Source organism: Gobius niger (assembly GCF_951799975.1).
Source record: "Gobius niger genome assembly, chromosome: 2".
NCBI lineage: Eukaryota > Metazoa > Chordata > Actinopteri > Gobiiformes > Gobiidae > Gobius > Gobius niger.
In genome coordinates this window covers 22,446,372-22,471,469 of record NC_136853.1, presented here as the reverse complement: position 1 = coordinate 22,471,469, position 25,098 = coordinate 22,446,372, and the positions used below count along the sequence as shown (strand labels likewise).

General features: G+C 40.7%; 1 protein-coding gene across 5 annotated transcripts in view; it reads left to right on the top strand.

The window, feature by feature from the left end:
* Positions 1-25,098, top strand: part of garnl3 (GTPase activating Rap/RanGAP domain like 3) — a 56,127-nt gene that overhangs the window by 13,592 nt on the left and 17,437 nt on the right. For all 5 annotated transcript variants that reach the window (XM_079581414.1, XM_079581413.1, XM_079581411.1 and 2 more), the window contains exons 2-8: positions 7,855-7,924; positions 22,120-22,194; positions 22,350-22,449; positions 23,217-23,335; positions 23,843-23,907; positions 24,105-24,168; positions 24,317-24,343. In XM_079581414.1, coding sequence (XP_079437540.1) covers positions 7,855-7,924; positions 22,120-22,194; positions 22,350-22,449; positions 23,217-23,335; positions 23,843-23,907; positions 24,105-24,168; positions 24,317-24,343 — 520 coding nt within the window. The remainder of the gene's footprint in view (positions 1-7,854; positions 7,925-22,119; positions 22,195-22,349; positions 22,450-23,216; positions 23,336-23,842; positions 23,908-24,104; positions 24,169-24,316; positions 24,344-25,098) is intronic.

Sequence of the window (25,098 nt, the reverse complement as noted above, 5' to 3'; positions counted from 1 at the left end):
TTTAACAGTCTCTCTCTCTCTCTCCTAAACTTAAAGTTCACCGTTTTTCCAGACTGAGATATGTTCTTACCTGAGCTTAGACGAGTTGATGTGTTCCTGTGTGGTCTTTGTGTGTGCGCTCAGTCACGCAAACAGAGCACATACGCAGCCTCTCCCACATGTCACATAGCTCCAAAAAAGCTCACGATAGAAGCTACCAAGCACTTCCACATGTTCCCTATTTAAATAAAGTTACGTGAAGTGTTTTCATGCGAAGTATATTTACACAGAAATGTAGCATGTCGATTTTATAAGCAGATAAAAATGGGTACTATATTGTGAGGCGTAATGATACGAGGAGCACAGCGTCCGCGCAGTAACTCCTAAAGACTTCCCCCGCTCACTTCCGTCAATAGAAGCTGTGTGACTTGTAGAGAGCCTTTTACAACAAGCAGAAAATATATTTTGGGAAAGTGCTCTCGCATTCCTACCTCATGGTCGAGGTCCTGAGTCCTGTGTCGTCGTCCGGGGTGAGTTGGAAATCTGTGAAACATTACTACACTATATACTTTCTGCTTGTTATCACAGCCCGGCACGATGCACGTAAAAGGCATTGTTCACAAGTTATCGACGCTTCTTCAACTGTTCTCTGCTGGCTCTCTACAAGTCACGCAGCTTCTATTGACGGAAGTGAGCGGGGGAAGTCTTTAGGAGTTACTGCGCGGACGTTTTGCTCCTCGTATCATTACGCCTCACAATATAGTACCCCTTTTTATCTGCTTATAAAATCGACATGTTACATTTCTGTGTAAATATACTTCGCATGAAAACACTTCACGTAACTTTATTTAAATAGGGAACACGTGGAAGAGCTTGGTAGCTTCTATCTTGAGCTTTTTTGGAGCTATATGACCTGTGGGAGAGGCTGCGTATGCGCTCCGTTTGCGTGACACGGACAAAGACCAGACGGGGATATATTAACACGTCTAAGGTTAGGTAAGAACATATCTCAGTATGTAAAAACGGTGGCCTATTCCTTTAAAGAGGGGGTATTATGCTTTTTTCAGCCACATAGCACCTGTCTATGGCACACTACAATGATGACGAAACCTTCTGTTGGTGTGTAAATGCAGTAAATTAGAATAACTGCCTTGTATAAAATTGCTCTTTCAAAATGGCGGTAGCGAAAGACTTGAAATAGGCCCCTGTCTCTTTAAGAACCTCTGACCCTTTCCGACACGCCCCCTCCACACGCTGTCTGTGGCATCACAACAACACTGCGCTCGTTCTCTCAACTGTATTGAAACTACGATCGGTGCATTTTATTTTTTATTATTGGAAAGGAGCTACTGTTTATCACTTTGTGAACAATGGCCACACAGGATATTATTTGGAGACAAACCTTCCACACCGGACGCTTGGAAGGGGCTCTTGCCTGAAAAATAACTGGTTTGGAGGCCATCTCTTTGCATCTGCCATGCCCTATGGATCTCTAACTATACCCCCATGGACGACACCAGGATCTGCAGGAGCCCATACGATTCAAAGACGGACATTATCTGTGCAGGTGGACAGTGTTTTTTCGAGGTTACCCATTAGCTTGTTATAATCGACTACAGCTCATTGTTGATGAAAAGTCTGCAATAAACCACAAATGTGTAAAGCCAGGCTCATTGTGTGATCATCGTAAAGGCTGCTTCAAGTAGTTGCCGGCTTTATTGACGTTATTTGTGCATAATATGCTGCCTGTTTTCAATGAATGTTGTGAAGGTGAAGGTTGTTAGCTTGTCGTGGCTAATAGTGCCTTAGCTCCGGGAGAAAACCACTCGGCTACGACTCACTGTAGATGAAATGTGAGCAATAAACTACAAAATCAACAAGCCAGGCTCCGTGTGTGATCATCATAAAGGCTGCTTCAAGCAGTTGCCTGTTTTAGTGACGTTTTCAATGCATAATATGCTGCTAGTATTCAGTGAATTTTCCCGTTAGCTTGTCGCGGCTAGCTTGTTAGCTCCGGGAGAAAACCACTCGGCTATGACCCATTGTAGATGAAATGTGAGCAATAAACTTCCAAATCAACAAGCCAGGCTCCGTGTGTGATCATTGTTAAACGGTTCTTTATGTGTGTGGTGGTTTTATTGACTTTATGTGTGCATATTTCTCGTTTTCACGTGATGACTCGAGGTTTAGCTTAGCATTAGCTTTCTCCGGAGGCTCTGTGCATCATCAAGGCCCAGCGCAGAACCAGACACTGAAATAAGTGTTCTTGTCACCGGTTTTAATCCTGGGTGTTTCGGTAACAGAAACACTGATGTGTGTCTTTGTAAAAGTCTGCTGTGGCTCCGGTTCACAACACATGAAGCTAATCCTCCATGATGACTCTGTTTACATCTTAGGGCTAGACACTGCGGGGAGGGGGTTCTGCAGAGGAGCAGTGGTTGGTTACTCGGCTGGTGACGAAAGGTTGGAGGCGTATCCTGGAGGTCGGAGGCGTTTCCTGAAGGAATCAGGCGTTTTATCCCTAAAATGGCTGCCATCGGAGTTTTTACAGATTACTCGAAAATACGTGAATGTGCTAAGGCAACACTTCAGGCATGTTTTTAATGAGGGAATGACTTAATAACATGATGTAAAGCTTGAAAAAGTCGATTTTGCATAATAGGCCCCCTTTAATACAACACAGTTTTGTATTAACTAGTTGTTACTATTAATAACCTTTCATTTAAACGACCACCTCCAAGATTTTTGTAAAAAAGAAAAAACTGAAGTCACGTGCTGAGCTCCACTTTCTAGTTGCTCCTCTGCCCATGGAGCAGCCAAACCGTCAGTCCTTCATGGGCCCTGGTTTTCAAAGTTTGTGCCTGTTTCTGCTTGTGATGCACTTTTCTCTCTAACATGTTACCTTAAAGCAGCACGTGAACGTTGTGCTCTGTCTTCACCAAAGTCTTATAATGAGAATAATACTACAGTCAGACATTGTCACTTACAGGATATGTTTAATATATTCTTATTCAGCTTTACCAGTTATGGTTATGTATTAAATGTATTCAAAGAATGCAGCTATAATAATGAGTATTCAGTTACAAGCCTGAATCAATGTCAAGCCGACAGATAATATGAATAATCATCTGGAACATGCAACATGACACTGCAGAGAGCACATAGTTGCACAGTTAAAGGTTGGTGCTTCTTGAGTGAGATGTTCAGAGTAAAGTACTTCAACACAAACGTACCAGTTCACTATTGGCTTCATTATCATGGCTTTTGTCCCGGTGATTGTACAGAACCATTAAACATCTTCATAGTAGCAGTGAGAGAAACACCTTTATTGGTCCATTGCCATTTTTACAGAAGTTCAAAGTTCGATCCCCAAACGACTGAGAGACAAACGCAGTACTAACGTATGGGGAAGTAAGTCTGCTGATTGTCCAGTATTGTCATCTTGAATGTGAGAAAATTGTAGGAAATCAAAGTAAGTTATTCATGAGGATGGGAATGTCAATCCGCTCATGTGATTAGTATTACCAGCAGCATAAATGATAAATCTTTGATACTGGATTCATTTATTTAAAGGGGGGGTATTATGCAAAATCGACTTTTTCAAGCTTTACATCATGTTATTAAGTCATTCCCTCATTAAAACCATGCCTGAAGTGTTGCCTTGGCACATTCACGTATTTTCGAGTAATCTGTAAAAACTCTGATGGCGGCCATTTTAGGGATAAAACGCCTGATTCCTTCAGGAAACGCCCTCGACCTCCAGGATACGCCTCCGACCTTTCGTCACCAGCCGAGTAACCAACCACTGCTCCTCAGCAGAACCCCCTCCCCGCAGTGTCTAGCCCTAAGATGTAAACAGAGTCATCATGGAGGTTTAGCTTCATGTGTTGTAAAAACGGCGCCACAGCAGACTTTACAATGACACACATCAGTGTTTCTGTTACCGAAACACCCAGGATTCAAACCGGTGACAAGAACACTTATTTCAGTGTCTGGTTCTGCGCTGGGCCTTGATGATGCACAGAGCCTCCGGAGAAAGCTAATGCTAAGCTAAACCTCGAGTCATCACGTGAAAACGAGAGATATGCACACATAAAGTCAATAAAACCACCACACACATAAAGAACCGTTTAACAATGATCACACACGGAGCCAGGCTTGTTGATTTGGACGTTTATTGCTCACATTTCATCTACAATGGGTCATAGCCGAGTGGCTTTCTCCCGGAGCTAACAAGCTAGCCACGTCAAGCTAACGGGAAAATTCACTGAATACAAGCAGCATATTATGCATTGAAAACGTCACTAAAACAGGCAACTGCTTGAAGCAGCCTTTATGATGACCACACACTGAGCCGGGCTTGTTGATTTCGTAGTTTATTGCTCACATTTCATCTACAGTGAGTCGTAGCCGAGTGGTTTTCTCCCGGAGCTAAGGCACTATTAGCCGCGCCAAGCTAACAACCTTCACCTTCACAACATTCATTGAAAACAGGCAGCATATTATGCACAAATAACGTCAACAAAGCAGCAACTACTCGAAGCAGCCTTTACGATGATCACACAATGAGCCTGGCTTTACACATTTGTGGTTTATTGCAGACTTTTCATCAACAATGAGCTGTAGTCGATTATAACAAGCTAACGGGTAACCTCGAAAAACCATTGTCCTCCTGCACAGATAATGTCCGTCTTTTGAATCGTATGGGCTCCTACAGATCCTGGTGTCGTCCATGGGGGTATAGTTAGAGATCCATAGGGCATGGCAGATGCAAAGAGATAGCCTCCAAACAGCAGTTATTTTTCAGGCAAGAGCCTCTTCCAAGCGTCCGGTGTGGAAGGTTCGTCTCCAAATAATATCCTGTGTGGCCATTGTTCACAAAGTGATAAACAGTAGCTCCTTTCCAACAATAAAAATTAAAATGCACCGATCGTAGTTTCAATACTGTTGAGACAACGAGCGCAGTGTTGTTGTGATGCCACAGACAGCGTGTGGAGGGGGCGTGTCGCAAAGGGTCAGAGGTTCTTAAAGAGACAGAGGCCTATTTCAAGTCATTTGCTACCGCCATTTTGAAAGAGCAATTTTATATAAGGCAGTTATTCTAATTTACTGCATTGACAGACCAACAGAAGGTTTCGTCATCATTGTAGTGTGATATAGACTGGTGCTATGTGGCTGAAAAAAGCATAATACCCCCTCTTTAAGAGGATTGACCCCTTGAGATGAACCATTTCGTTTTCGAGGGGGTCCTCATGATCAGATATCAAATATCTACCTATGATGAAATGTATGAATTAATACATTGGTTGTATGACTTCACAACTTTTTTTTTTAAGAAATAAAATTCAGTTTTTGTTGTTGTTTTTGTTTTTATTTCCCCCACTGGCTGCTTCGAACATGTATTCCAAAGTGGTCGATAGGTTGATAACAGTTGAAAAACATAAAAATCACTGAAATGTTTTTATCTATCTGAACCTGTTCGAATCCCGGACCCGATTTAAATTGAAAGTTGGATCCCCATATGAACAAACGCAGTACTAACGTATGGGGAGGTATGTTTTGTCCTTTTCATGGCTTTTGTAACATTTCTGTGGTTTCTTTATCATTAACATATTACAAGATTAAGTTTAGTGTCCAGTACTGGATGGGTATCTCTGACCCCAAAAAGTAGTGAGTTAGCATTTAGCTCAGTGGACACTTTTATACGCTAATTTGTATCTAAAGTAAAATCCCAAACGTCTGTGCATTCAGTGTTCAATGATTTCTCACCTAAATGTGAAAACATCTGAATTCTGTGATGCTTGGTGGCTAATGCTAATGGCTAGGAAAAATACATTGAGCAGGCTAACGGGATAAGTCTCTCGGACTAGCTAACTGTCCGCATCCGTTGCTAGTGGCTCTATTGCCACTACTCCTTTTTATTTCTATGGCTGAAAACCTCTGGATCGTTCATAATTTGTGATTTGTGACGGCTGATGCTAAACGGCTATAGAAAAAATCAGACAATAACGGACGTCAGGATCAAATGTTGCTTCTTTTTATTTCTATGCCATCATTGCTCACTACTAGATGTATTGTCGGATATTTTGAGTGCACTTCTATTTTCTCTCCGGACATTTGGACACCAATACAAAATAGCAAATAGCGTTACCACTTTATAGGCAATATTGTGGACATTCAGACACAGCCTGGGACTCCCAGAGCAGTCATCTCCCCATTGTGACCTTTGGGGAGCAGAATGCAGGAACTGCCATAGAATGTTGGTTGCTAGGGTGATGGAAAATAGGCAACTTCAATGTTCAATTCAGTGAAATGAACAGATCAGTCGAAATCTTTTTATTTCTATGGTCAAAATAAGCATCATGGGATTTACAGCAATAACTAATAGATATTTGAAACGGTAAAATACTGGAGTTATTGTTCACATCAAAACACAAGACACTACTGTGTGTACGATGTATTTACCAGTAGTGACGGCAGCTACTTTTTATGCTGTTTTTAGCTCATGTTAGCCAATGGAGAATGTATGCTAACACCCACAAACATGGCGGATCTCCATGGTAACAGGTTTGTTAAGTGTGACGTCAGGACTTCTGCTTCCGGGTCCTAGCAGACCGGCAAATATGCGAGAAAAATAACATTAAAAATTAAAAAACAACCATTAATATTTCTTAAGCTCAGCGGGGAGTTACTGAACCTACTTAATTCCCAGACTCATTAGCCAGAAATGCCGCACCTAAAAAAGTAATATTTACTAAAGTCGCTACTTCCGGGGTTAGCGTAGTTGCTGCACTGTTAGCATTTTTCTCCGCTCACCCGGAAGTACCAATTTTGGTAAATATCACTTTTATAGCAGTAGATACAGAATTTTTGGCTACTGGGCCTGATAAATAAGTCTGTTCAGTAACTTTCTGTTGAGTTTAAGAAATATTGATTGTGGTATTAAAGAGTTTTTTGTAGTTTCTCGCACATCTCGGGACCCGGAAGTAAAGCTGTGACGTCACTTTAACAAACGTATAGGTTTGTTTAGTGTCACAGACAATAATCAGCTCCATAGACAAACACAGCAAAAAACTTAACTTTATCTAAATAACAACAGATAAAAGGCCAAACAACTGTTTTACACCTAATTAGAATAACATCGCTCACCTTTTCTCCAGGCAAAATTAAGATATGTTTATCGTCAGTGTTCCCCAGGACAGCAAAAAAAAAAAAAAGATGATTAATGTCAAAAGAAGGCATTAATGAAGAAAGGCCAGCATGAATGTGATATTTCTGTGTGACCAGATGAAAATCAGTAAAATCCCATTATAGGGAAAGTTGGACCCGTAAGTGGAGCGATGACATCATCACTTAACAAAGGTATTGCTGGGAAAGGTACAATTACTCATGTCTTGTTTTGTTGCCAGAGTAAAGACACATCAAAATCAAGGAGCGGTCTAAATGACTCCCGTGGCAGTTGCAGTCTTATTCTGCAGGCGAGGTGTAACATGTCCTGGTCGATGATTATCCATATTGAAAGTTTATATTATATTCCGAAGACTAGCGGTCTAAAATGTTCTAAAAGCCACAATATTAGTGTGGATATGTTCCCCAGTGCAGTGAGTTAGAAGTCAGCTCTTCTAGCCAAGTTCCATCTATCACTGTGCCTTAATTCAATCAGGATCAGCCTCCCAATCAGAGCTCGCTGTGGCCACTGCTGTTGCTGCCCACTCGCCACGTCAAACTCTACAGAATGAAGCAAAATAAATAAATAAAAAACACAACAAAATGAGATTAAAGTGAAACAGTGGGCCTGTATGACTGTCACAAGTTGAGTCTTATGTATTTGCTGTGGTGGTTGTAAGCCGTGTGTCACATGTATTTCTCTTGCAGTTCTGCATCTGAGGACTTGGGCTGCAGGCGTGGAGACTTCAGCAGGAAGCACTATGGCTCAGTGGAGCTGGTAAGACCCACCCACAACTTTTACCATTTGAATCATTCACTCCATTCATACTTTTATATCTTTTGGCAAGACACATCACCCACTCTGTATGTGTTGTTGTTGGTTGTTGGAAACTGAATGCAGTGTAATGAACTGTTTAAGTAAAATCTCTCTGCAATATGGAGACAACTTGACGTCATAGATACAGACGGCATCTCGTCATAGAAGGGGGCGTGGCCTCGCCGAGGGGGAAAATAGAATCTTTTGGGAAACACAATTTTTCACTCTTTTTAGCCATTTTCTGGTGGAATATTCACTTATTTATCACATACAAATAAAGACCAGTGTAAATCGGGTCCATATGGATGAAGATGGACATATGGACTTCTGTAGAAGTGAAAAAACGGCAGTCATAGCAACGCTATCTAGCGTTAGCATTAGCACGATCCGTTTCTTTTATGTATTTTTGGGCTGTTGAACCACTTTGCATGCCTTTGTATTTTTATTTAGTAGAAAACTATGATTCAGTGTTTGTTGAAGAATAATTAGAGAAAGTTTAGATTTTTCCCAAAATTGTTCTCCCCCTTAACTGTTTTAAAAAAAATGACCATATATGGGTGATTCCAGAGATGCCGTCTGTATGTATCTGATATCAGCTTTTGTGCCAAACCCTGCTCCCAAACAGTCAGTGGACATCCTAGAAACCGTTACTATGTAAGTAAGCCCTGTCAAGCAGCGAACCTCTGAACAGGTAAAATGGTGAGGCGAGTTGTGTTATTTCCCTTCCCAAAGCCCAAAACACAGTCTCGTCTTGTCGTTTGCAGGGTTACATGTAGTGTTGTCAGACCTCGTCACAATAAAGCTGGATGAGGCGTTTACTTGCTCTTAGCAGAACCTTTATATTTCTGCAGCGGGCGATATCTGTTTTGTCAGCGCTGAAAGCACACGGGACCTCATCGAGGTGGAAGAGTCACGACTGCCCCGCTGAGTCAGACCCACCGGCGCAGGCAGCCTGTCACTCCCCCGCGGTCAGGAGCATTCTCTCTGTGGTGACGGCCACTGCCCGCACATCACACGTTAAATCTAGGACTTACGCCTACCCTAGGCAGGGTGTTAAAGCTACACCTGGGTGTGGGGCACAGAGGGCTGAAGACAGTGGTCACAGCACCGGTTTGCGTTAGCCTCGAGACGTGGAGTGTCCCCTTCAGTGAATATTTGAATATTTCTCTCCACTGTATATTTAAATGCATTTGTTTCCATCTGGAGGAAATTGCTCCAAAAAGAGTCACTAGCTCCCCGCTATAACATGTGTTAAAGGAATAGGCCACCGTTTTTACATACTAAGATATGTTCTTACCTCACTTTAGACGTGTTAATATATCCCCGTCTGGTCTTTGTCCGCGCGCTCTGTCACGCAAACGGAGCACATACGCAGCCTCTCCCACATGTCACATAGCTCAGAAAAAGCTCACGATAGAAGCTACCAAGCTCTTCCACGTGTTCCCTATTTAAATAAAGTTACGTGAAGTGTTTTCATGCGAAGTATATTTACCCAGAAATGTAGCATGTCGATTTTATAAGCAAATAAAAAGGGGGACTATATTGTGAGGCGTAATGATACGAGGAGTAAAACGTCCGCGCAGTAACTCCTAAAGGTTATTGACGGAAGTGAGCGGGGGAAGTCTTTAGGAGTTACTGCGCGGACGTTTTGCTCCTCGTATCATTACGCCTCACAATATAGTCCCCCTTTTTATTTGCTTATAAAATCGACATGCTACATTTCTGGGTAAATATACTTCGCATGAAAACACTTCACGTAACTTTATTTAAATAGGGAACACGTGGAAGAGCTTGGTAGCTTCTATCGTGAGCTTTTTCGGAGCTATGTGACATGTGGGAGAGGCTGCGTATGTGCTCCGTTTGCGTGACAGAGCGCGCGGACAAAGACCAGACGGGGATATATTAACTCGACTAAAGTGAGGTAAGAACATATCTTAGTATGTAAAAACGGTGGCCTATTCCTTTAAGCAAGTTCTTAAAATGGGCAAAAAGGCGAGAAGCCCCACCCTCGCGGGGCATCCGGACAAGCCTCCACAGAGCCTGTTTAAGTTTCAGGCTTAAATTTATTAATTCCAAGTAACAAAAACCAGCGTGGTTAAAAATATGATACCTTGCCCTGCGATGTCACATGGGTCACAACGATCTTTAGAAAAAATAAACTCTTTGGAGCCAGGCTTTGAAGCTGTTTTTGGGAGGTGTAAAGTCTCCATTGGAATTTGTCTAAAAAGCTTTAAAGGGATGCTATTGCAGCTTTTGCAAAAGGTCAGTTGTTTTCATGGCAGTTATAAATGCCAGTTGCACCAATGTCTGATAAGCATTGCTATTGTTTTGGTATATTTAATTATGTGCAAGGACTTTTTATCACCACACTTGTGCACAGTTCCACGTTAGGAAACTATTAAAGGTGGAAATAATATTTGTCGCAAGATTAGAAGATACTCAAGCCTGGCCAGCCAGACTGCAGGCTTTTACAGTCCTTTATAAAGTCTGGGGGTCGGTGTTATCTCCTCGAGTTCTGAAGGGCGGGATTGACAGGCGGATTAACCAATTAGAGAAATGCATGGTCCATCCAACATGGCGGCTCATTGTGTATGACTTCTTTTTTTTTTTTTACAAGAAATATTACTGGTGAAAGTAGTTCAAGTGAATGATACACGATTTGAGAGTGTTCAGTTTCCCGCATTCGAGTGCTGAGACACAAATTTGCATCAGTGATTGGAGAATATTCATAGAATATATATAGAATATAGCGGTTAATGATTAGCTCTGATCAGACCTCTAGTTGCTCTTCCTTTTAAACAGAAAGCAGGACAGGCTGTGGATGAGGCTAAAGAGACTTAACTTGATTTACTGAAATGTACTGCCCACATGTCCGGGCTGTTTGTCCTGTTTTCCACTTGTGTAAAAAATGCTGTAAATTATCATTTTTCAACGTTCTTCTCATAAATGTGTTATTACACTTCAGTTTGTCAGGGCGCTGGGTGGTGTTGGGGGGTATGTGAGTTGGGGGAGGGGGGTGAGTCGCTGCTCCCCATCGCAAATCAATGGGACATTTTCTTTCTTCTCAGTCCTATTTTAAAAACTCAGTCTGAAAACAAATGATGTTATAATCTGATGGCAAAGCAATAAAAAAGTATGTTTATAATGTTAGTCAATGGTGCGTAAAATGCTGTTAACGTAATATTGAGGGAGAAAATTACAGCTGTTACTGATCCTAAGCCCTAAGGGTGTTTTAAAATGTAAAACTATTTTTCACATATGGGCCATTTTGTGTGCTATTTTTTGTTCATTTTTTTTTTATTGACTATTAAATGGTTAAGTGGACTATTCTGAGTATTCCCCCCCCCCCCCCTACATGTTCCAGCAATGTCCTAATGTGTAGAAGACTGAATCTGGAAACGGAAATCGCAAATCTACTTGCAATCACAAAACCTTTTCTCCTAAATTGTTGAGCCTTAACGGCCTGTGTCTTTAGACATCATCTCCATGATCTATGCCATATATGGCATAGATCATGGAGATGTCTATAGATGGAGATGAAAAAGACTGGCTGATTAGATTCTATGCTACCTCTCTATTTGGCGTGAATAAATACCTGGCTCCTGACTTGTAAAACTGGGCGTGGCCGTGACGGTGCATCTCTCGGTCTCCTGCCAGCCCTCAGCTCTTCTCGTGTCGCTGCTGCTGGTGTGTCTTGAGGCTGATTACTAAGCTGTTGAGTCATTTTGCTTTCGCAGAGAGAGCGTGTGTCTGTCCGCTCTCATCCCGATAGCTCAGAGGAACAGGAAGTGCTGGGCTTCTGTTTCTCTCTCTGCCAATTGACTTCCTACCAGACATGTATTGAGGCCTTGATTAGGAGTGCTATAGGCCAGGTGTGTGTCAGATTAGTGCCGGAGGAGGAAACCACACGTTGTCTATCCATGTGAGCAGAACAGTGAAAAACAAAAGTTTCTCTACTTTTGTTTTTCAGCTCTGAACTCTCTAGTTTACTTTTATACTCTGGTCTGTGGCACTTTTTTCCTTTTTAAAATAGTGCCGTGCCCCCGAAACACCAACAGTTTCAGCTTAAAACTGATCATAACATTTTGCACAAAAACATACTAAAGTTATGTTATTATTTTTAACCTGTTTTGGTTCTTGGTATTTGCTGGCACTGCCTTTCTCTGTCGACTCATTCCACTCTAGCACGGCCTCATATTTTATTGTCAATCTTTTGCAAATGAGACACTGGATCTCAAGAGACTGACCTACAGAATTCATAAATATATTTATAATAGAATTTGCAAAGGTTTGGTCTGAGCACAGAGCAATATCCTGTTATATCCTCTTATTAGTACTTTTTCATGATGCTTGCCATGGTTTTGATAAATTAGAAGAATTTTAGATTTGCTGTTTCAAACCCAAACCATTAACATTAAAATTCCATTCGATCTGTATCAAATAACCCTTTCACCTCCCCCCTCCATTTTTATCTTTATGTGCACAAGATATAGGTAAATAAAGCTAATCTCCTCACTGTAATATGACTATGGCCATGAGTGACAGCTGATATCCATGTTTCAATATAACATGCGATTTTAGTGGAGGAAATATGATGCATTACAAATACTTTCAGCCAAAGTGTTTATGTTTTGGGGGTATAGTAACAGAATAAATAACTAATCCGATCTCTGTATTGTCTGTCGAAATGATTTGACCTTTGCAGTTGGTTAACGACAGACCTCCCGTGTTAACCGTGGGCTCTTGTTACCAGTAAAAGAGTGAGAAACAAAGTAGGAAGTTTAATTTAGCAAATACACAGAGGGATTAAAAATCAATAGGCTGCTGCAGACACTGGCGATCAGCCTATTTTTCACGGCACTCAAGTCAGCGCGAGCGCTCACGTGGACGCCGGTAACACATTCATTAGCACAAATGAGCCGGACAGATTTGATTATGGCGTTCCCCGATGCAAAGACTAAAAGCTTTTCCCAATGTATTTTGCAGTTTTTTTCTCAGCAACTCAATGTCTGTCCTTCAAACTCATCACTTGCCTGAGCCGGGGCTAGAATTAAGCTCAATTTTCCACTGCGGCATTTTCAGAAGTGATTGACAGCTGTTTGCCCCAATTATATATTGTGCCAAATGTTATGTGCTATCAAGCTTCTGCTACAGGAAATCTGATGTTTTTGAATCAAACTTATTAAATGGATTAAGTGACTGTGTTATGTACTCAATGTAAATGTATTTAGTATACGAATCCCGTGTTGAGTCACAATACTAGCCATTGTATTACATATGATTGGACCGGACTAGAATCACACACACGACTCACACGGGGGCTGTGGAGCAGACGGCTTCACTCCCACCTGCCGACCAGTGTTACTGTCACTGCCTCAGAGGCTTTTGACTGTGCTGTCGCTTTGCATTTTTTCTCACCCTCAGCATGTGCCCGTCACACAACACCACTCTGTCTGCACAGCGCACACAGACTGTTTACTCACATCCAGGAAGTGCTAAACAAATGAGGGCAAACTGCTGTATCTATAAGCTGTTTTACTGTACAGATGTTGGATAGTAAAAACTAGTTAGCTGTTGTTAAAGTTACATGAAAACAAGAGTTGCATCCTTAAAGGTTGTGATGTCGTTGTGGTTGTCGAGATCTGACCTTGCACATGACCCTTAATAACAAAAATGTTATCTTTCTTAGACACATTTCATATTTTCACAAGGGAAATTACTTGGTCACAGTGACTCAACAATACAATTTAAAAGAGCAATAAAAATTAGGAATAAGACGATGTAAATAACATAACAAAACACACACTAACTAAATAAGTAGTGAGTAAAATATGAGTAAATATTCACGTCTCTGCTGGCGGACATATAGATCACATCCTTACACCTACAAGACAAAGAAAGTAGTTTCAACATGATATAATGCAGTAATAATGTGATGATGGCGGTGGTGGGGCGACAGGGTGGCTTAACAGTTAGCGCTCGTGCTTCACAGCAAGAAGGTCATGGTAGGGATGCACCGATCCGACACTGGTATCGGATATCGGCGCCGATACTGAAACAAATATGATATCGGCTACAAATATCCGATACTAAACCGACACCAGTTTTGGCTCTCATTCTGAGCGGGTATGGGCATGCTGTATTTCACTGCAAAGCTGTAAAGCATCTGGGAGACGTATCTTTGATCGCTGCGCAAAATGCTGCGGTTAGCAGTAGCATGCTACAGCTAGCGGGTGCATGCTAATGCTATCAAAAACTAATCAAGGCTGGGTCAGAAACTATGATAGAAATACCTAAAGTAGCCAAATATAAGTGTTTGCATTTTAGTTTCAACTAATGTAATGATCAGATCACTTCTTGTGAGTTATTTATATTAATGTAACCAAAAGCCTGTCATGAACCCGAGGATAATTAATGTGGTCCAGTGATCCTTGTTTAATGTTCATCCATTTGTTTATCAATACATATAATTGATAATTGATCTGTAACACCATTACAATAAAATATGGCTTTATTGATCTTGGAACTATATTGTGAGGCGTAATGATACGAGGAGCAAAATGTCTGCGCAGTAACTCCTAAAGGTTATTGACGGAAGTGAGCGGGGGAAGTCTTTAGGAGTTACTACGCGGACGTTTTGCTCCTCGTATCATTACGCCTCACAATATAGTTCCCCTTTTTATTTGCTTATAAAATCGACATGCTACATTTCTGTGTAAATATACTTCACGTAACTTTATTTAAATAGGGAACATGTGGAAGAGCTTGGTAGCTTCTATCGTGAGCTTTTTTGGAGCTATGTGACATGTGGGAGAGGCTGCGTATGTGCTCCGTTTGCGTGACAGAGCGCAAGGACAAAGACCAGACGGGGATATATTAACTTGGCTAAAGTGAGGTAAGAGCATATCTCAGTATGTAAAAACGCTGGCCTATTCCTTTAAGGCTAGCGGTATGACCATTTTGCCATGGATAACAAAAATGTTGTTACACTCAAGGTACCATGCTATTTTCATCCTATTACCGATGTAAAAGTACTTAATTATGTTACTTGAGTAAAAGTACACAGAGTCCTGGTCAAATATTATTACCCCAATAAAAGTGAAAGTTGCTCAGTCGATTAATCATCAAAGTAAAAGTACTTGTTTTGTACTTGTGTAATGTTTTACCTTCACTCCTGATAAAGCATTTAAAAACATATCATCAGTGAAAAGCTCTCAGCCCACGACGTGATATCAGTATAAAATGTCTTGTGATTTACCCTTCGCCTTAGTTGGACGTCCCTTATAGCTGCTGGACTCATGGTTCCCCGGGTGGGTGGCCATGAGGCTGCCGTCATTACATTAGTCATGGACGGCAGCGTTGTCTTGGTATAATGCGGGCACATATATCGACGTGTGGCTGGATTTCGCTCGGCAGCAGACGGTTCACATGCTAATCAGGTGCTGTGTCGCTGACGGATATAAGAGACGGGTGTGCAGCAGGTTGTTGTTACTGCACGCTTCTTGAATTGTAATGCTCTGGATTGTTATGAAGATTAGTCACAATCAAATGAAAATCAGCCTTTGAAATGAGCATGACCCACATTTATTTACAACGTTTCAAACAAGAGCGGCTGACCCAATGGCTCGACGATAATGATAATCTCACGATACGCCGATACTGTGATAATCGATATATTGCACAAGAATAATCTACAATACATCACTATTTAATAAAACATAACATACTACACAGATTGATCATTTGCAATTTTTTTTTTTACCTCTTTCTGTGTGAATAAATGATCCCTGACCTACACACTGAAGATGGGTCTGTAGATCTCTCAGAGGCATCACACCACAGTCCTATTTCAAAAGGAATAAATCAACCCAAAATTAATCTTATTTATAATTCTAAAAACTATCATTAAAAGTAATATATTTGTTTGTGTGTTTGGTCCAAGTGTTTAAAACTGTAGTGCTGCCCTCTATTGGCAGCCCTACTGAATTCTTAATCATTATTGGCCTCTAGTGAAAACAGCGGAGCACTGCCGCCTCATTAATATGCATGACATCATCAAAAGTATCAATATCGGAGTAAAAAGTATCGTCCTGGAAAATATCGTGATATATCGGAAAATCGATATATTGTCACACTCTTAAAGGGGCTAGATGCAAGTTGGTCATTTTATACTCACAACTGCCACCTCAGGTCATGTGTGTAACTGCAGCTTCTATATTAAGCTCGTACATGACGGCACATGGATCTGAAGTAACACCTTTCTGAGTGACAGTGCAGGATTTTAGAGGCAGTTGTGGTGAACAGGTCTGAGCTCATTCTACACATTAGGACATTATTGGAACATGTAGGGGGAGGAAAATACTTTTTTTCTTTTATTTTTAAACTCTGTTTAGTTCCTTTAAAGGGGGGTATTATGCAAAATGGACTTTTTCAAGCTTTACATCATGTTATTATGTCATTCCCTCATTAAAACATGCCTGAAGTGTTGCCTTGGCACATTCACGTATTTTTGAGTAATCTGCAAAAACTCTGATGGCGGCCATTTTAGGGACAGGTTTGCCTGAGTCCTCCTAGGAACGCCCTCACCTCCTGGAGACGCCTCCGAGCTTTCGTCACCAGCCGAGTAACCAACCACTGCTCCTCAGCAGAACCCCCTCCCCACTGATGCCACAGACAGCGTGTGGAGGGGGCGTGTCTGAAAGGGTCAGAGGTTCTTAAAGAGACAGAGGCCTATTTCAAGACATTCACTACAGCCATTTTGAGAGAGCAATTTTATACAAGGCAGTTATTCTAATTTACTGCATTTACAGACCAACAGAAGGTTTGGTCATCATTGTAGTGTGATATAGACTGGTGCTATGTGATTGAAAAAAGCATAATACCCCCTCTTTCAGTTCAAGTCCAAATAATGTAAAGCTTTTGGTAAAGTTTTATATTCTTTCCCAAAGTCTGCCATCGCTCTAGCTTTCTTTTCTTCAATAATAATACGGATATTTGTTTCGGCGTTCAGAAGCGCCATACAACTTCTAAACGGAACTTCAGCACATCATTGCCCAGGAATTGAACCCAGGACCTTCTTACTGTGAAGCACAAGCACTAACCACGGCCCCACAGTGCTTTTGTATTTAGCTGCTCCACTTTAGAAACTCACTGTAAGCATCCTTAAAACTATTTACAAAGCCAATACTTATTTACACATTTCTCGGAAAGGAGTAGTGTGTAATCCAAGAGCTGTGTTTATTGTTCATGAAGCAGGACATTAATATCAGTTTTTACAGTGAAATCATTGTGTGCAGATTTCAAAGCCCAATGTGAGCGAGGTAAGACTGTGCATAGTCCTGGATATAGTCCTCAGTGTTTGAGTGAGAGGAAAATGAGTCAGCGTTTTTCCTGGTCCTTATATAGTGACATGAGGCGTCCCATAAGAGAGGCTGTGCGATCCGTCTATCTATCAGTCCAAGTTTATTTATGAGCACTTTGCAATGATACAGGACAGACAGACTTTACATAAGATCACACACAAAACAAATCAACATTTTAATCAAGTTAAGTAATGTAAAATATGAAAACCCAGACACCAGCAAAATGAAACAGCCCTAAGCCAGAGCACAGCCAGGTCAGGACTCCCAGCTCCAGTTGGACTGAGTTTAGAGAAAGACTTCCCCACTGCTTGTATCGGGACCTGGGTACTTTCAAAGATTGGGCAGGTTGTTCTCCTGAGATGATGGGTGGTCAGACGCTCATGGAGAGCTTTAGAAACAACTATTCAACTTTCAGAATCAGTGAGTCGGGGACGGATTTTGTCATACCCATTAAATTTGTACTCGTAATGTCAACCCAAATTGGATCCACTCTGGAGCCCTGGCACAGCGTTCTGAATATTGATTATGAATCATCTCTATTCAATCATAATGCTGGCCAGAAAAATTGCAATTCAAATTTTTTACAACATTTTTTCCCCGTCACTTGAGTCAAACAGCTATTGTATCCTTGTTTCACTGCCTCGTCTGTAAGAATCTACAGTAGTGTTTTTATATTGTAGTCATTAGAGGGCGCACAGTGTGACCCGGGGAGACGTTTATCTCAAAACACACTCAGCCATAACCTTTCATCTTCATGTGAGCCGAGGTTCTGACAGTTTACATCTAACCTTTTCTAGTTCAGTTCGTCTTATTATGAACCTGATTAATTAAGTCTACTTCACTATATATATATATATATATATATATATATATATATATATATATATATATATATATATATATATATATATATATATATATATATATATATATATATATAGGCCTGTATAGCCTATAGTTAAACATCTATTATTATAGTGAATGTTTCAGTCCTAGAACTATATACAGTATATCTAATAGAGGTCACCCGATTTTGCAAAGACCGATGCCGATTATTGGGGATTTTGATTGGCCGACGGTGATATGCAGCGCCGATACTTTTGGTGAAATAAAAAATAAAATTCTTCTCCATAATCCTGGATGCTTCTAAAGGTGTCACTGAACTGTGCGAGCAGGGGGAGCTGTATGACGGGCATGGAGCTGATTGATTCAGGAAAGTGTTTATTGCTAAAGGAACAGGCCATCGTTTTTCCATACTCAGATATGTTCTTACCTGAGCTTAGACGAGTTGATGTGTACCTGTCTGGTCTTTGTGCCCGTGGAAGAGCGTGGACGCTTCTAACTTCACCCCTGTTTGGAGCTCAAGGAATATTCTGGGACAGGACAAATGCTAACAACATCTTTTGTCGTTTTGTGTGATTGAGGGCACACACAAAGACCAGACAGGTACAAATCAACTCGTCTTAGCTCAGGTAAGATCATATCTCAGTATGGAAAAGCAGTGGCCTGTTCCTTTCAGGAACCCCATTAGCTGCCGCCGTAGTGGTTGCTAATCTGCCTGAGGTCCAGGATCAAAAGCATTTAATTTACAATAAAATAACATGCATTCAAATAAACAAGGCACAGCAGTAATACATGACAAGATGTCTATAATTACTCATCAAACCATGCCATTGATTTTAGCGTGTTTTTTTATATACATGTAAACTGGATGAATCACTCATGTTCCTCTGCAGCTTATTCCACAACTGTGATGATCTAAATTCAAAGTGTTTTTGTTATAGACTTCTTCTACTAAAGCACGTCGTGTAGAGTAGGAGTGCGTCTGGTTTACATATTTCATGTTTTCAACCAGTCAACATTATTTTCTTTAGAGATAATAAGTTATAGTGTAATTTATTTTGGAGCAAAGGTTTAAGGTACAATGTATTTTACAAACACTGGTGGAGTAAAGACACCTGTTTAGTGATGATGTCATCGCTGAACTGCCGGGGCCAACAGAGCTTTAGTCCTATTCACTATAATGGGATCTGGCTGATTTTAACCTGATGTAGAGCCGACTACAAGGCTCTTTTTAATCATCTGATCACACACAAATATTACATTTACTCTGGATTTTCTTTAGTAATGCCTTTCTGACATTAATTATCAAATTATTTTTTCCAAACACAATGAAGGCTCATTTTGAATATAAAAATATATTCCTTTTTCCTGGAGAAATGGTGAGCTTTATTATTCGAATGAAATATAAAACAGTTTTTTTTCTTTTATCTGTTGTTATTTCAGCAGATTCAGATGAAGTTGCAGTTTTTTGCTGTTTGTCAATAGAGCTCTCCACAGTTTGGACCCAGAAGTAGCTTATTATTGTGTGTGAGATCACACGTATTCAAGGCCGATATATATCGGTTGGGCCCTTACATCTACTGTGACTCTGTTATAGGCACCATTTTGAGGACTTATCACAATTCAAAAGATGCAATATCTTGATAAAACAGGCAGACAGTGAATAAAAAAAAGTCAGGATGTAATACAAACACTCTTTTTGGAAAAAACAAGTAGGCGTGGCCTCTCAATATGAGGGGGATATCTTGACAGTCCCCGCCCATGTCTCCATTGAGCAGCGGAGGTGTTTTATGACTTGCTTTGAAAGAAGCTAAAATGGCTCCCTGCATCTTCTTCTGCCTCATCTGTCTCTGTGCCTCACTCAAAATCTCTGGAGTCCACCTTGTGATTCTTGTTGCTGCAACATTTAGGAACACTATTCCTTTTTGGTTCGTTTGGAAATGGAGGCTTTAGGATGACTCTCTGACAGCCTCAGATAAGACCACAAGGTGTTCTGTAAACCATGTTTTATAGATCAGTGTGTTGTTCTATCATTATGAACTACAATATCCACGACTCATTCCCCTAAATGAGCTGCAGATAAATATAGCATATTCATATTTCCTTTCACACAAATGAAGACAAAAGTGCTGAGGCAGTCAACTGTACTGGGATGTTTTAGTGTTATTGAGGATGTTCCCCCTCGCACCTGAAGAGGCTTCGTCAACTACCGATCATTTAGCCTCAGGCTGAATATAGTACATGTACATACTGAATGTATTCATATTGTATAAAGGACAATAGTAATCTGTTCCTAACACTTTTTATGTAAAAAAAAAAAAAAAAGAGAAAGCGACTTAACATTTTGTCACACATACTCCTGTGCCAAAGTCTCTGATATTCGCTGACGACATCGCTCAGTACAGTGTAGAGTTGAAACGGCCTGTCAGTCACAGCTGACACAGATATAACTGAGACCTCTGTCGGCGCGGAGGCCATGTGGATGATTGAGTTGCATTTCTGCTGCTTTGGGGTCAAAGAGAAAGGCCAAAGGCAAGAGGTGAGAGGCCAAAGAGGAGGAGAGTAATGAGGGGATGGGAGCGTCGTTGCCTGGCAACACAGCGGAACTCAGCACAGTGGTTGGGTGGGTGTGGGGACCAGGAATAGAATAAAGGGGCCTGTTTTGATTTTTTAATGAGAAGAACCCAATAGAGTGACAACAATGAAAATACTGTATGTACTGTACTACAAACTGCAAGTCCATCATAGATGTTTAATCGGCAACTGTAAGAGCTGCACCAAATTCATACTTTTCTGATCAGTATTGTAATTGCAATTTTATTTTTTAAATACATTTTTAATGCATTTAGGGTTACTGAACCATGCACTCTATCTTTAATTCTGTTTAAATTAGAGCATTAGCATTTGAGAGAAGACTGAAATATGAACTGCCAAGTGAGAATCACGTGCAGGACATATTATTTTGTGTAAACTACAAACTACTTGTTTTACCTGGTAAAAAAAGGTTTAAATTACATAAATACAGGGAAGACAAACATAAATAATGAATACCGTTGTTTTTTGCCACTTGCATCTACAGTATGTCTTTAATTGTAATGTGAAACAACATACAGTATTCGGTGTTATGGGGATGACTCACAACACAATAATCAGAAAATATAAAACAAAAACAATAAAACACTAATAATTCTCTTACAGATCGAGTGTAAAAGATGCATTGCATTTATTCATCACTAAGCATGTCAGTAAATTGGACCTGCCAAGCTCAAAATAAAAGATTATAATCAATATACTGAAGGACAAAACTAATTCAATTTAACCAAAACAAATCAGGTTGAAAACGTATGATTTGAAATTTGGTCTGACACTGTGCTGTATACTGTCCAAATTATACATGTCATAAAAGTCTTAGGCAGTGCTTCATTTGTAAATGAACAATTGGTCTGAAGTGATGGGTTTGGGGAAGTTTCTCATATAACACCATTATATCAGCTCAAATCTTTGCGGATCCTCCTAAATATTTTGCGGATTCTTTACCCTGAAAAACTGAAAGGTGGGGGAATGCGTTCCCCAAGCAGGGGATCAAATTCAGCACTGGTGGAATGTAGGAGTTCTTGCAGATGATTTGAATCTCCGTCTATTCTATTCCTGTAACGTCTCCGTATAATACCATACAGGAGAATCAGCAAAAGCCACATAAGCCGAAAAACGAGAGAGCTCCTTTTTAGCCGAGAAGGCAGTGATTAGAATCATTTTAGTGCGATGAGTGATTCTTATTGATTAAATAAATGCTGAAATGTCTGTTAGGGATCAGGTCCAGAGAAGTTTCAGCTGCTGTTCCCTTTTGTTCCCCTTGGTACTTCTAATGTTTTTGTGATGCCCTTATAAGTGTCATCTTAGTATGTGTTGAGTCTAATTTTATCCATCTCACTCTTTGTCTGCCTCTCACAGCTGATTTCCAGTGATGCAGATGGGGCCATACAGCGGGCAGGCCGCTTCAGGGTGGAGAATGGCTCATCTGATGAGGTACAAATACAATACAATCTGTGTATTACAGCATTTATGTACAGCGTTGTATTAGCATTTGTCTTATCACAGGGACTTTGTCACTGTTATGCATCCTTAATACTGTCCCGGTCTGTTAACATTATGACCTATGTGCTGTATGCTTTGCATGGCAGACTTCCGTCTACACGCCAGGAACCTGGAGGCGAACTGACGTGCATCTGGAGAATCCAGAGTACCACACTAGATGGTTCTTTAAATATTTCCTGGGAAAAGGTTAGCGTCAGATCTATGTTTATACTAAAGCACTCACATCCTTCACCTTAAATGAGCTCTCATGCTGCACTGAAATGCCTCCTGTTAGACGTTCCTTTCTTCTTTAAAGCCACACTACATTTCAGCTCATGTGTTGGTACATTACAAGAGCAACTAATACTCCCAGTGGGGGAGTTTTAGTTGAAGTAAGAAAGTAATCAAAGCAAGACAGCAATGGATAATCGGGTCCGAGCAGATAGAGAAAGATGTATTTTTGTATCTTGTCTTGTCTTATCTTAGGGTATTATTCACCAAAGTTATATGACTACTCAATTTAAGTAATGGCTTTACAGTTATTGTCATCTAGTTTGTGCTTGTTGCATTATTAAAATGAAAACAAATCAGATGTTTCACGACTCGGTTGTTTGTTAGGGCCTGTTTAAAATGAGCAGTGTCTCCAGAAACTTGGCTCGACCCTCCAGACTGCAGCACTGCCATCTGTGTCTTTGGGCAGGCTTTATGTTGTTGGGCACAAAACTGAACTCAGGGAAGTACTCGAACACGACCTCATCCTGTCTGAACAGCAGGTGGCACAACCTTTACGACCATATGGAAACAGGAACATGCTTACGGCCTGCAAACATTGAAAGAATAGACCTGCAACCATTTGTGTCTGAGTGAGTGAGTGAGTGAGTGAGTGAGTGAGTGATGTTGTTGTTGTTGTCGTCGTCATTGTTGTCATTATTATATTAACTCTAACTCATCTTTCTCTCTCTTTATTTCTTTAGTTCACCAAAACTATGTGGGCACAGATGCTGAGAAGAATCCCTTCTTCTTGTCAGTGGTCCTCTCTGACCAAAACAACCAGCGGGTTCCCCAGTACAGAGCTATCCTCTGGAGGAAAACGGTGAGGCCGTCTGCTGCTGTGAGAAACAGCACAACAACACCTGCTACTGTATATTCTATGATTTCCAAAAACATGAAGGTGTAATCACAGTTTTATGTGCTGTGTTCACTGTGTCATGTGACTCAGTGTGACAGTGACGTGGCACAATCTAATTTTGGTCCCAGTCTCTTTAATGAAGACACTGTACATTATTGTAGTCATTTCAAAAGATTTTCCTTGTAAGCTTTCATGTTTTCATCTTTTGTTACAACATTTGTTCATGTAAATTGCTACTTTTATGCATCACAATTACAAAAGAACTGAAAGGGCTTGTGGCCTAATTACATATATATTTTTGTGGTTATTCCGCAATTTAAACATTATGTTTGTTTGCAGTATCCGCACTGTGTTAGGAACCCTTGAAACAATCTAAATTCTTTGAACTACTGTTGTCAGATTACAGCAGAAATGATGCATCGTGTTCTAACAAAGTAAATCCACTGTTGTCTGTGTCGCTGTGTCTCTCAGGGCACTTTGAAGATCAGCCTCCCCTACAGCCCCACCAAAACACTATCTGTCAAATCTATCCTAAGGTAAGAATTTTGCTGTTTAAGACGTGCAATAATAATAATAAACGTTTCCATTTGAAAAGATTGAACCTATTCTTATCTTGTAGCACTAGCCTTAAATACTGTATTGAAACTCTCTAGTGGCTGGTTGTGAAATAATGAAAGGGAAATACCCCTGTATGAGATTCTTTGGTCAGCCATGTTTTTTCTTCCCTTTTTAGTGCAATGAACCTGGACAGGTTTGAGAAAGGCCCTCGGGAGATTCTTAACCCTGATATTCAGAAGGTGAGAGCAGAAGCTTCCTTTAATGAAACATTGCACCAACCTATTTTGCCCCGGCCTTTATCACCTCCACTGTGCACTGCGCTGTCTTTAGCCCCAAGCAGAAAGGGTTCCTCAGAGTAAATGATAACATAGTGCTTTTCCCCCACAGGATCTGCTGGTGTTGGAGGAACAGGAGGTGAGATAGTGGGATGACACAGTGTTGGATACAGTTTCTGAAACTACTATACATATGTTGCGTTTACGTGACATCATCTGTATGCACCGTATGCGACTGACACAGGAGATGTGAGCATGATGTGTTGCACTGAAACACCACAGACTCTGTTGTGCGGCCATTACCGCCTTTGCTTTGTGGTGGCTGGAGGGACTTATGGCGCAGATTGACTCGCTTGTGTCAGTCTAACCCAGGGCAGCTGTGGCTACAATAGTGGCTTACCACCACCAAGTATGGAGTGAATGAATTATGCAATGTAGAACGTCTTAGAGTGTCCAGAAAAGCGCTATATAAAACCAGTGCATTATTATTATTATAATTATTAATAAATGATTCTGATTCTGATCACAATATCAAAATGCAGATGTTTTGTAGATGTTGTCAGTTGAAGACTTTGAGTCACAAGATTAAAGTTTGTGGACCCGGTAATATTACAGTGCCAATAACGTTAGCACTGGTATCAATCTGGCTGAACACGGTCAGATCGGTGCTAAATAGCGAGTGCAAGCTGGAAAATAAAGTCCAGCTTTTTGTGGGCATGTTCCCCCGAATTTACCATTTGAAATTGTGTGCATTAGAGAATAAGGCTAATCAGGTATGTAAAGTATGTAGCTGCAAACATCAAACAGTCCGTGTGTTTGTGTATGAACTCACAAATACCGTGAGAATCCGTAATTGAAAGAAGAAATAAAATAAATATATATTTTCTGGATTCA